Consider the following 13531-nt stretch of genomic DNA (forward strand, 5'->3'; position numbering starts at 1 on the left):
AGTGGCTGACTTTATTTTTCTGGGCTCCAAAATCACTGCAGATGGTGACTGCAGCCATGAAATTAAAAGACGCTTACTCCTTGGAAGGAAAGTTATGACCAACCTAGATAGCATATTAAAAAGCAGAGACGTTACTTTGCCAACAAAGGTCTGTCTAGTCAAGGCTATGGTTTTACCAGTGGTCATGTGCATGTGAGAGTTGGACTATAAAGAAAGCTGAGCACAGAAGAATTGATGCTTTTGAACTGTGGTGTTGGAGAAGACTCTTGAGAGTCCCTTGGACTGCAAGGAGATCCAACCAGTCCATCCTAAAGGAGATCAGTCCTGGGTGTTCATTGGAAGGACTGATGTTGAAGCTGAAACTCCAATACTTTGGCCACCTTATGCAAAGAGCTGACTCATTGGGAAAGACCCTGATGCTGGGAAAGATTGAGGGCAGGAGGAGAAGGGGACGACAGAGGATGAGATGGCTGGATGGCATCATCGACTCGATGGAGATGGTTTTGGGTGGACTCAGGGAGTTGGTGATGGACAGGGAAGCCTGGTGTGCTGCGGTTCATGGGGTTGCAAAGAGGCAGACACGACTGAGCGACTGAACTGAACTGAACTGAACTGAACAAAATGGATAGGATTTGGTTGGAAAAGGAGAGGGCATTCCAGGATAGGATCTAGAATAGGCATAATTTACTTGCAAATGGTGAAAGGCTATCTTTTCAATATCCTTTAGGTAAATCACCTAACAAACGAAAATATTCTACCACTGCAGAAGAAGGTAAAACTACAATTTCACATCAAAAAGCAAACTCATTTATGCTGTGATCTATAGGCAATAACTCATATCTGGATTACTAAAAGCTATTAATGAAGTTTTACAAATCTAATTTTATTGCATATTCATATACAGGGTAATTACGTATAACACTAAAGATTTATTCCTGGTATCACCACTTGAAAGAAATAAGTGGAAGCTTACCTCAGCAGTTTTCTGAGTTGTTGTAAGTTTAAAACATTCTTTTTCTAAGACATCAAGCTTTTCAAGTTTTGCATGAAGCTTCATATGATCCTGTTCTTTTTCCCTTTGAAGCTGGGCCTGGAAAGGAAAAAAACAAAACCTAAATTTGGCAAGTGAAGCCAATTGCTCAAGAATAATACAATTTCTGAGTATTCAAAGCACAATATAAATTGTCATAAGAAACACATAACAGGGGGGCGGGGCTAAGATGGCGGAGGAATAGGACGGGGAGACCACTCTCTCCTCCACAAATTTATCGAAAGAACATCTGAACGCTGACCAAACTTCACAAAACTACTTCTGAAGGCTGGCTGAGGACGTCAGGCTTTCACAAAAACTGCGCATTATCTTCAAAAGAGGTAGGAGAAATTATAAAAGATAAAAAGAGAGACAAAAGAGTTAGGGACGGAGACCCGTCCCGGGGAGGGAGTCGTAAAAGAGGAGGAATTTCCAAGCACCAGGAAACCCTCTCATCGGCGGGTGTGGGGGAGGATTTTTTTTCTCGGAGGGCAACGTAACTGGGAGGGAAAAAATAAATAAAATCCACAGATTACGTGCCTAAAGCAACTCCCAGCAAAGAACCCCAGACGCTCGCATCATCCGCCACCAGCAAGTGGGGGCTGAACGGAGAGGAGCGGGCGGCATTGCCTAGGGTAAGGACCGGGCCCGAGTGCCCCGAGGGCAATCTGAGGGAGCTAACGTGAGATAGTAACCTAAACTGTGGGACAGCGAGAGAGAGAGAGAGAGAGAACTATCCCGCGAAAAGCCCAACTCTAAGGCACTGCCGGCCCGCTCACAGAACAAAGGACTGAGCGATACCAGAGGAGAGCTAGCCGGCTGCGGACCGCCCCATCCCCCGCCGGACACAGCGGGCAGGCGGGGCCCGCCAGAGCCGGAAAGGGGCAAACTCGGCTCCAGAGAGGGCACCCCCTACCAAACTGCAAACAGGCTCCCAGTTTCTAAGCAAAGACTGCCTGAGATCCCAGAGGGTCGACAGCCGCCGGGAGGGTCGCAGCCAGAGACCAGCTCCCCAGAACCGACACAAAGCACACCGGAGCCGGGCGCGCGCGTAAACCGAGGCGGGGACCAGGGAGGTGATAAGCCGCACCGCCCCAACAGGGGACAGCGCCCTCGCCAAACTCCTGGCCGCCTGGGCAGCTCCGACCGGGAACGGCACAAGCCGCGGGCGAAACCGAGTCTGCGCCTTTGTGGAGTAACCGGGAGCCTGAACCTGAGCGGCTTAGACCTGGGAAGTGCACGCAGCTCAGGGCCCGCTCCCCGGCCGAGTAACCTGAAGCCTGAGCAGGGTAGACGGGGAAAGCACACACGCCGTGAGCGGGGGCGAACCCAGTGCGGCCGAGACACTGCGAGCTTACCACACACACGCCAGAATTGCAGTGTTCCTTCCTCCCCACAGCACGATTGAACAAGCGAACCTAAAGAGATCACCTCCACCGCTTTGTTGCAGGGCGGAAATTAGATACTGAAGAGATCTCCAAACAGAAGCCAAATAAACAGAGGGAAGCGCTTTGGAAGGGACAGGCCAACAGATTAAGATCCCTGTAGTTAATACCGACTGCATTAAAAAGGACCTATAGATCTTGAAAAGTATAAGCAGGAATAAGGATCTATCTAAAACTGAGCAGATCCCACACTGCTCACAACAGCTCCAGAGAAAGTCCGGGATATATATATTTTTTACTATTATTATTATTTTTTTTTTTAATTTTTTTTAATTAAAAAAAAATTTTTTTTTCTCTTCTTTCCTTTTTCTTCAAGTCCTCTATTACACCTTTAACTTTCATTTTCATAACCCACTATTAACTTGCAAAAAAAAAAAAAAACCTATTTTTGAAGCAAACTACATACATATATCTTATACCTTTTGTGTTTTCTTTTTTTTAATGTTTTTTTCCTGTTCTACATTTTTTTACTGTTTCTTTTTTTACTGTTTTACTGTTTTTTTTCTTTTTACACCGTTTCCTTTTTTCTTTTTTTTTTTTTTTAGATTGTAAGTTTTATAAGAGTCTGACCTCTACTCTAGATTTTTAATCTTTGTTTTACATATTTGATATCAACTTTGTACATTTAAGAACCCAATCTTTAGGACCCATTTTTACTCAGGAGTGTGATCACTGGCCTGATCACTCTCTCCCCCTATTGATGCTCTTTCTTCTCCCCCAGGGAACCTCTATCTCCCACCCTCCTCCTTCTCTTCTCAACCCAATTCTGTGAATCTCTGAGGGTGTTCTGGGTACCGGAGAACACTTTAGGAACAGGATACTGCCCAGATCTCTCTCTCCCCTCTTAATTCCTCCCTTTCTACTCATGCTCACCTCTGTTACCTTCCTCCCCCCTCTCTATGTATCTCTGTGAATCACTCTGAGGGTTCCAAACTGTGGAAAGCACAGAGGGAAGTGCTTACTGGCTAGATTGCTCTCTCCACATTTGAATTCCCCTCTTCCCCTCCTGGTCACCTCAACCCACCCCCCCCACCTCATCTCTCCATGTAACTCAGTGAACCTTTCTGGGTATCCCTCACTGTGGAGAATCTTTTCACCATTAACCTAAAAGTTTTATTATTGAGGCTGTATGGAAGGAGAAGTCTTGAGGCTACTGCAAGAATAAGACTGAAAACCAGGGGAAACATTAATTAATAAGAGACCATCCAATAGCCTCCATAAATTCACTGAAACCAAGCTCCACCCAAGAGACAATAAGTTCCAGAGCAAGACATACCACGCAAATTCTCCAGCAACGCAGGAACATAGACCTGAGCATCAATATACAGGCTGCCCAGAGGCACACCAAATCCATAGACATCTCAAAAATTAATACTGGTCACTCCATTACACTCTAGAGAGCAGAAATCCAGCTCCACCTACCAGAACACCGACACAAGCTCCCCCAACCAGGAAACCTTGACAAGCCACCTGTCCAACCCCAACCGCAGTGAGGAACCTCCACAACAAAGAGGAACTTCATACTACCAGAATACAGAAGGGCCACGCCTAACACAGCAATCTAAACAAGATGAAAAGGCAGAGAAATACTCAGCAAGTAAAGGAAAATGAGAAATGCCCACAAAGCCAAACAAAAGAGGAGGAGATAGGGACTCTATCTGAAAAAGAATTTAGAATAAGGATAATAAAAATGATCCAAAATCTTGAAAGCAAAATGGAGTTACAGATAAATAGCCTGGAGACAAAGATTGAGAAGATGCAAGAAATGTTTATCAAGGACTTAGAAGAAATAAAAAGGAATCAATATAGAATGAATAATGAAATAAAGGAGATAAAAGACACTCTGGAGGGAACCAACAGTAGAATAACGGAGGCAGAAGATAGGATAAGTGAGGTAGAAGATAGAATGATGGAAATAAACGAAGCAGAGAGGAAAAAAGAAAAAAGAATCAAAAGAAATGAGGAAAACCTCCGGGACCTCTGGGACAATATGAAATGCCCCAACATTCGAATCATAGGAGTCCCAGAAGAAGAAGATAAAAGGAAAGGCCATGAAAAAATACTCGAGGAGATAATAGTTGAGAATTTCCCTAAATTGAGGAAAGAAATAGTCACAGAAGTCCAAGAAACCCAGAGAGTTCCAAACAGGATAAACCCAAGGCGAAACACCCCAAGACACATATTAATCAAATTAACAAAGATCAAACACAAAGAACAAATATTAAAAGCAGCAAGGGAAAAACAACAAATAACACACAAGGGGATCCCCATAAGGATAACAGCTGATCTTTCAATAGAAACCCTTCAGGCTAGAAGGGAATGGCAGGACATACTTAAAGTAATGAAAGAGAATAATCTACAACCCAGATTACTGTACCCAGCAAGGATCTCATTCAGATATGAAGGAGAATTCAAAAGCTTTACAGACAAGCAAGAGCTGAGGGAATTCAGCACCACCAAACCAGCTCTCCAGCAAATGCTAAAGGATCTTCTCTAAACAGGAAACACAGAAAGGATGTTTCAACACGAACTCAAAACAACAAAGTAAATGGCAACGGGATCATACTTATCAATAATTACCTTAAATGTAAATGGGTTGAATGCCCCAACCAAAAGACAAAGGGTTGCTGAATGGATACAAAAACAAGACCCCTATATATGCTGTCTACAAGAGACCCACCTCAAAACTAGGGACACACACAGGCTGAAAGTGAAAGGATGGAAAAACATATTCCATGCAAACGGAGACCAAAAGAAAGCAGGAGTCGCAATACTCATTTCAGATAAAATAGACTTTAAAATAAAGGATGTGAAAAGGGACAAAGAAGGACACTACATAAAGATCAAAGGATCAATTCAAGAAGAAGACGTAACAATCATAAATATATATGCACCCAACATAGGAGCACCACAATATATAAGGCAAATACTAACAAGTATGAAAGGGGAAATTAACAATAACACAATAATAGTGGGAGACTTTAATACTCCACTCACGCATATGGATAGATCAACTAAACAGAAAATTAACAAGGAAACACAAACTTTAAATGATACAATAGACAAATTAGATTTAATTGATATTTACAGGAGTTTCCACCCCAAAACAATCAATTTTACCTTTTTCTCAAGTGCGCATGGAACTTTCTCCAGGATAGATCACATCCTGGGCCATAAATCTAGCCTTGGTAAATTCAAAAAAATTGAAATCATCCCAGCCATCTTCTCTGACCACAATGCAGTAAGATTAGACCTCAATTACAGGAAAAAAACTATTAAAAGTTCCAACATATGGAGGCTAAACAACACGCTTCTGAATAACCAACAAATCACAGAAGAAATCAAAAAAGAAATAAAATTATGCATAGAAACGAATGAAAATGAAAACACAACAACCCAAAACCTATGGGACACTGTAAAAGCAATACTAAGGGGAAGGTTCATAGCAATACAGGCGTACCTCAAGAAACAAGAAAAAAATCAAATAAATCAACTAACTCTACACCTAAAGCAACTAGAGAAGGAAGAAATGAAAAACCCCAGGGTCAGTAGAAGGAAAGAAATCTTAAAAATTAGGGCAGAAATAAATGCAAAAGAAACAAAAGAGACCATAGCAAAAATAAACAAAACTAAAAGCTGGTTTTTCGAGAAGATAAACAAAATTGATAAGCCATTAGCCAGACTCATCAAGAAACAAAGGGAGAAGAATCAGATCAACAAAATTAGAAATGAAAATGGAGAGATCACAACAGACTCCACAGAAATACAAAGGATCATAAGAGACTACTACCAACAGCTATATGCCAATAAAATGGACAACTTGGAAGAAATGGACAAATTCTTAGAAAAGTATAACTTTCCAAAACTGAACCAGGAAGAAATAGAAGATCTTAACAGACCCATCACAAGCACGGAAATCGAAACTGTAATCAGAAATCTTCCAGCAAACAAAAGCCCAGGACCAGACGGCTTCACAGCGGAATTCTACCAAAAATTTAGAGAAGAGCTAACACCTATCCTACTCAAACTCTTCCAGAAAATTGCAGAAGATGGTAAACTTCCAAACTCATTCTATGAGGCCACCATCACCCTAATTCCAAAACCAGACAAAGATGTCACAAAAAAGGAAAACTACAGGCCAATATCACTGATGAACATAGATGCAAAAATCCTTAATAAAATTCTAGCAAACAGAATCCAACATCATATTAAAAAGATCATACATCATGACCAAGTGGGCTTTATCCCAGGAATGCAAGGTTTTTTTAACATCCGCAAATCAATCAATGTAATACACCACATTAACAAATTGAAAGAAAAAAACCATATGGTTATCTCAATAGATGCAGAAAAAGCCTTTGACAAAATTCAGCATCCATTTATGATTAAAACCCTCCAGAAAGCAGGAATAGAAGGAACATATCTCAACATAATAAAAGCTATATATGACAAACCCACAGCAAACATTATCCTCAATGGTGAAAAATTGAAAGCATTTCCCCTAAAGTCAGGAACAAGGCAAGGATGCCCACTTTCACCACTACTATTCAACATAGTTTTGGAAGTTTTGGCCACAGCAATCAGAGCTGAAAAAGAAATAAAAGGAATACAGATAGGAAAAGAAGAAGTAAAACTCTCACTGTTTGCAGACGACATGATCCTCTACATAGAAAACCCTAAAGACTCTACTAGAAAATTACTAGAGTTGATCAATGAATATAGTAAAGTTGCAGGATATAAAATTAACACACAGAAATCCCTTGCATTCCTATACTCCAATAATGAGAAAACAGAAAGAGAAATTAAGGAAACAATACCATTCACCATTGCATCAAAAAGAATAAAATACTTAGGAATATATCTACCTAAAGAAACAAAAGACTTATATATAGAAAACTATAAAACACTGATGAAAGAAATCAAAGAGGACACAACCAGATGGAGAAATATACCGTGTTCATGGATTGGAAGAATTAATATAGTGAAAATGAGTATTCTACCCAAAGCAATCTACAGATTCAATGCAATCCCTATCAAGCTACCAATAGTATTTTTCACAGAACTAGAACAAATCATCTCACAATTTGTATGGAAATATAAGAAACCTCGAATAGCCAAAGCAATCTTGAGGAAGAAGAATGGAACTGGAGGAATCAACCTGCCTGACTTCAGGCTCTACTACAAAGCCACAGTCATCAAGACAGTATGGTATTGGCACAAAGATAGAAATATAGATCAATGGAACAAAATAGAAAGCCCAGAGATAAACCCACGCACATATGGACACCTTATCTTCGACAAAGGAGGCAAGAATATACAATGGAGAAAAGACAATCTCTTTAACAAGTGGTGCTGGGAAAACTGGTCAACCACTTGTAAAAGAATGAAACTAGAACACTTCCTAACACCGTACACAAAAATAAACTCAAAATGGATTAAAGATCTAAACGTAAGACCAGAAACAATAAAACTCCTAGAGGAAAACATAGGCAAAACACTCTCCGACATAAATCACAGCAGGATCCTCCATGACCCACCTCCCAGAATATTGGAAATAAAAGCAAAAATAAACAAATGGGACCTAATTAAAATTAAAAGCTTTTGCACAACAAAGGAAACTATAAACAAGGTGAAAAGACAGCCTTCAGAATGGGAGAAAATAATAGCAAATGAAGCAACAGACAAACAATTAATCTCAAAAATATACAAGCAACTTCTGCAGCTGAATTCCCGAAAAATAAACGACCCAATCAAAAAATGGGCCAAAGAACTAAACAGACATTTCTCCAAAGAAGACATACAGATGGCTAACAAACACATGAAAAGATGCTCAACATCACTCATTATTAGAGAAATGCAAATCAAAACCTCAATGAGGTATCATTTCACACCAGTCAGAATGGCTGCTATCCAAAAGTCTACAAGCAATAAAGGCTGGAGAGGGTGTGGAGAAAAGGGAACCCTCTTACACTGTTGGTGGGAATGCAAACTAGTACAGCCACTATGGAGAACAGTGTGGAGATTCCTTAAAAAACTGGGAATAGAACTGCCATATGACCCAGCAATCCCACTGCTGGGCATATACACCGAGGAGACCAGAATTGAAAGAGACGCGTGTACCCCAATGTTCATCGCAGCACTGTTTACAATAGCCAGGACATGGAAGCAACCTAGATGTCCATCAGCAGACGAATGGATAAGGAAGCTGTGGTACATATACACAATGGAATATTACTCAGCCATTAAAAAAAATACATTTGAATCGGTTCTACTGAGATGGATGAAACTGGAGCCCATTATACAGAGTGAAGTAAGCCAGAAAGAAAAACAACAATACAGTATACTAATGCATATATATGGAATTTGAAAGATGGTAACGATAACCCTATATGCGAGACAGAATAAGAGACACAGACGCATGGAACAATTTTATGGACTCTGAGGGAGAAGGTGAGGGTGGGACGTTCTGGGAGAATGGCATTGAGACATGTGTATTGTCATATGTGAAACAGAGCACCATTCCATGTTCGATGCATGTGACAAGGGCTCAGGGCCGGGGCAGTGGGATGGTCCGGAGGGATGGGATGGGGAGGGAGGTGGGTGGGGGGTCCGGAAAGGGGAACAAATGTAAACCCATGGCTGATTCATGTCAATGTATGGCAAAAACTATTACAATATTGTAAAGTAATTAGCCCCCAACTAAAATAAATAAATTTATTAAAAAAATAAAAAAAAAAAAAATAAAGAATTTCAAGAAAATGAAAAAAAAAAAAAAAGAAACACATAACAAACATGCACATACTTTAGGTACTGCAACAAGCAAAAAACAAAAGAAAATAAAATACTTTTCAAAAACAAAGAAACTGTGCAAAAAAAGATATTAGATCAATGGAACAAAATCTTCTATGTATCTTTATATAACATTTCTACTATGGAAAACATTATCAGTGAAACACATTAAATAAACAAAGTGTTATTCACAAGGTGATCAAACCTACTTATTGACTTACCCTCTCTCTAACTATAACATAGAAAAGCAGCTATCAAAGGACTAAAGCATACAGAGAACTTGGAGAAAAGGAAAGTTACACATATATATTTGTTGGGGTTGAGTTGCTAAGTTGTGTCCAACTCTGCGACACCATGGACTGTATAAAGCCTGCCAGGCCACTCTGTCCATGAGATTTCCTAGGCAAGAATACTGGAATGAATTGCCATTTCCTTCTCCAGGGGATCTTCCTGATCCAGGGATTGAACTTGTGTCTTCTGTACTGGCAGGCAGATTCTTTACTGCTGAGCTACTCGGGAAGTTCTACACATATATATGCATACCTACGAATTGTCTTGTAATGGTATTTATTACCACACTAATGCGAGATGTTAATGACGGGGCAACTGTGAGGGGGCAAGAAGTATATGAGAACTTTCAGTATTATCTGACAAATCTTCTATAAACTTAAAACTGCTCTAAAAAATAGTTTATTAGAAATAAAAAACTGAAACAAAAAATAAGTAGAGTTTTGGTGACCTGTGGTCTAACATTCTATTGGAGTTACAGAAGTAGAAGAGAGAGAAATCAGACAAGAATAATTATTTGAAGGTTAATCCCTAAAAATGTTCCAATTCTGATGAAAAATATTAACTGACAGATTCAAGAATCTAAAATGAACAAACAAAAAATAACCCAAGCAGAATGAATACAAAGAAAACCACATTTGGGCATATTATCAAATGGTTGAAAACCAGTGATAAAAGGGAAAAAACAGCCTAAGAAATAACACACTATGCACAGAGGAATGAAGATAACAATTCTCATTAGAAACTATGAAATCAGGCTTCTCTGGTCCAGTGGTTGAGGATCTGCCTGCCAATGCAGGAGACTCGAGTTCAATCCCTAGTCTAGGAAGATTCCATATGTCACGGAGCAACTAAGCCCATGTACCACAACTACTAAGCCAGTGCTCTATAGCCCAAGAGTCACAACTACTAAGCCCATGCACTGCAACTACTGAAGCCCATGCACCCTAGAGCCCGAGCTCTGCAACAAGAGAAGTTATTGCAATGAGAAGCTCACAAACTACAACTACAGTAGTCTCCACTCTCCACAACTAGAGAAAGCCCGTGCACAGCAAGAAGACCCAGCACAGCCAAAAGTAAATAAATAAATCTAAAAAAAAAAAAATCAACTAGAATTCTTACCCAGTAAAACTATCCTTCAACAATGATGGTGAAATAAAGCCTTTTCCAGACAAATACATGCTAAGAGAATTCCCAGCATACTTTAAAAAGCACTAAAAATAATAAGTTTAGTTCAGTCGCTCAGTCGTGTCCGACTCTTTGCGACCCCATGAACCGCAGCATGCCAGGCCTCCCTCTCCATCACCAGCTCCCGGAGTTCACCCAAACCCATGTCCATTAGTTGGTGATGCCATCCAACCATCTCATCCTCTGTCGGCCCCTTCTCCTCCTGCCCTCAATCTTTCCCAGCATCAGGGTCTTTCCCAATGAGTCAGCTCTTTGCATCAGGTGGCCAAAGTATTGGAGTTTCAGCTTCAACATCAGTCCTTCCAATGAATATTCAGGACTGATCTCCTTTAGGATAGACTGGCTGGATTTCCTTGCATTCCAAGGGACTCTCAAGAGTCTTCTCCAACATCACAGTTCAAAAGCATCAATTCTTTGGCGCTCAGCTTTCTTTATAGGCCAACTCTCACATCCATACATGACCACTGGAAAAACCATAGCCTTGACTAGATGGACCTTTGTTGACAAAGTAATGTCTCTGCTTTTTAATATGCTGTCTAGGTTGGTCATAACTTTCCTTCTGAGGGGAAAGTGCCTTTTAATTTCATGGCTGCAATCACCATCTGCAGTGATTTTGGAGCGCAGAAAAATAAAGTCAGCCACCGTTTCCACTGTTTCCCCATCTATTTGCCATGAAGTGATGGGACAGGATGCCATGGTCTTAGTTTTCTGAATGTTAAGCTTTAAGCCAACTTTTTCACTTTCCTCTTTCACTTTCATCAAGAGGCTCTTTAGTTCTTCTTCACTTTCTGCCATAAGGGTGGTGTCATCTGCATATCTGAGGTTATTGATATTTCTCCTGGCAATCTTGATTCCAGCTTCTGCTTCCTCCAGCCCAGCGTTTCTCATGATGTACTCTGCAGATAAGTTAAATAAGCAGGGTGACAATATACAGCCTTGATGTACTCCTTTTCATATTTGGAACCAGTCTGTTGTTCCATGTCCAGTTCTAACTGTTGCTTCCTGACCTGCACACAGGTTTCTCAAGAGACAGGTCAGATGGTCTGGTATTCCCATCTCTTTTAGAATTTTCCACCGTTTATTGTGATCCACACAGTCAAAGGCTTTGGCATAGTCAATAAAGCAGAAATAGATGTTTTTCTGGAACTCTCTTGCTTTTTTGATGATTCATTGGATGTTGGCAGTTTGATCTCTGGTTCCCCTGCCTTTTCTAAAACCAGCTTGAACATCTAGCAGTTCACGGTTCACATATTGCTGAAGCCTGGCTTGGAGAATTTTGAGCATTACTTTACTAGCGTGTGAGATGAGTGCAATTGTGCGGTAGTTTGAGCATTCTTTGGCATTGCCTTTCTTTGGGACTGGAATGAAAACTGACCTTTTCCAGTCCTGTGGCCACTGCTGAGTTTTCCAAATTTGCTGGCATATTGAGTGCAGCACTTTCACAGCATCATCTTTCAGGATTTGAAATAGTAAAAATGTGGATAAATATATATTACTTCTTGTTTCTTAATTTTCTTTAAAGGAAAATTGATCATTTAAAGGAGAAACAGAAACAATGTATTGTGAGTTACATAACACACATAGAAATAAAATGTATGAAAACTGTAGCACAAAGGGCGACAAATGGAATCATTATGTAGTAGAAGCTTATATTACATGTGAAATGTTTTAATGCTAATTCATGATAGACTGTAGTCAGTTAAGAATACATAACTTTAACCTATACAGTAGCTACTAAACAGGAGAAGGGGAAAAATACCTGGAGAAAAAGAAGTCAGCAAAATGTAAGAAGAAACCACCAGGGAATAGGGAACTTAAAAAAATATTTTTAGTTGAAAGATAATGAAACTATAAAATGGCAAAACCTGTGGGATGCAGGCAAAGCACAGTTTAGAGGGAACTTGATAGTTTTAATCACAATATATTACATTTAAAAAGAAATAATAAAGTTTTAAAATCAATAACCTAAGTTTCCAACATCGAAAGCTAGGGAAAAAATTGCAAATTAAATCCTACATTAGTAGAAGGAAAGAAATAATAAAGATGAAGTGGAAATCAATGAAATAGAAAATAAAAGTTTTTATAAAGATTTTTTTTAATCTATAAAATTTATAAAGTGATATGTACGTTGATAGTTTTAAAAAGAGCACAAACACAATTTACTAGTATCAGGAATGAAAGAGGGGACATCTCTAAAGATACAAGGAAAAACAGATAATCTGAGTAGCCAAATCTCTGTTATAAATAAACTGAACTCAAAGAAAACTTCAGTCCCAGATAGCAACTATCAAATTTGAACTCTATCAAACATTTAAGGAGGAAATAACACTATTCTTATATAAGGTCTTTCAGAAAATAGAAGGAATCTTCCCAAGTAATTTCATGAAGTCAAACAAAACCATAATACCAAAATGAGACGTTGTAAGAAAATTATAAACCAAGATCCCTTAAGGACGAAGTCACAAAAATTGTTAAGTGAAATCTTTGCAAGCTGAATCAAGCAATATAGAAAAACTATACTACATCAAGATCGATTGGGGCCTATATCAGGAATGCAATGTTGGTTAACATTTGAAAATCAAACAATGTAACTTACCATGTTAACAGAAGAAATGAGAAAAATCATATGACCCTTTCACTAGATGTATAAAAAGCAAATCGCAAAATCATTCACAGTAAGAGTTTTCAGCAAACTAAGAATAGAAAGTAATTTCCACATTTGATAAGGGACAACTATGAAAAACCTCGAGATAATAGTCTAGTGAAAGACTAGCATCTTTCTCCAGTGATC

General features: G+C 39.4%; 1 protein-coding gene across 23 annotated transcripts in view; it reads right to left on the reverse strand.

Annotated features, from left to right (window-relative positions):
• Positions 1-13531, reverse strand: part of CEP57L1 (centrosomal protein 57 like 1) — an 86228-nt gene that overhangs the window by 10122 nt on the left and 62575 nt on the right. For all 23 annotated transcript variants that reach the window (XM_081526786.1, XM_081526785.1, XM_081526787.1 and 20 more), the window contains one exon: positions 974-1090. In XM_081526786.1, the coding sequence (XP_081382912.1) occupies positions 974-1090 (117 nt within the window). The remainder of the gene's footprint in view (positions 1-973; positions 1091-13531) is intronic.

This window comes from Giraffa tippelskirchi, chromosome 9, assembly GCF_054371585.1.
Source record: "Giraffa tippelskirchi isolate mGirTip1 chromosome 9, T2T-mGirTip1v1.2.pri, whole genome shotgun sequence".
NCBI classification, from domain to species: domain Eukaryota; kingdom Metazoa; phylum Chordata; class Mammalia; order Artiodactyla; family Giraffidae; genus Giraffa; species Giraffa tippelskirchi.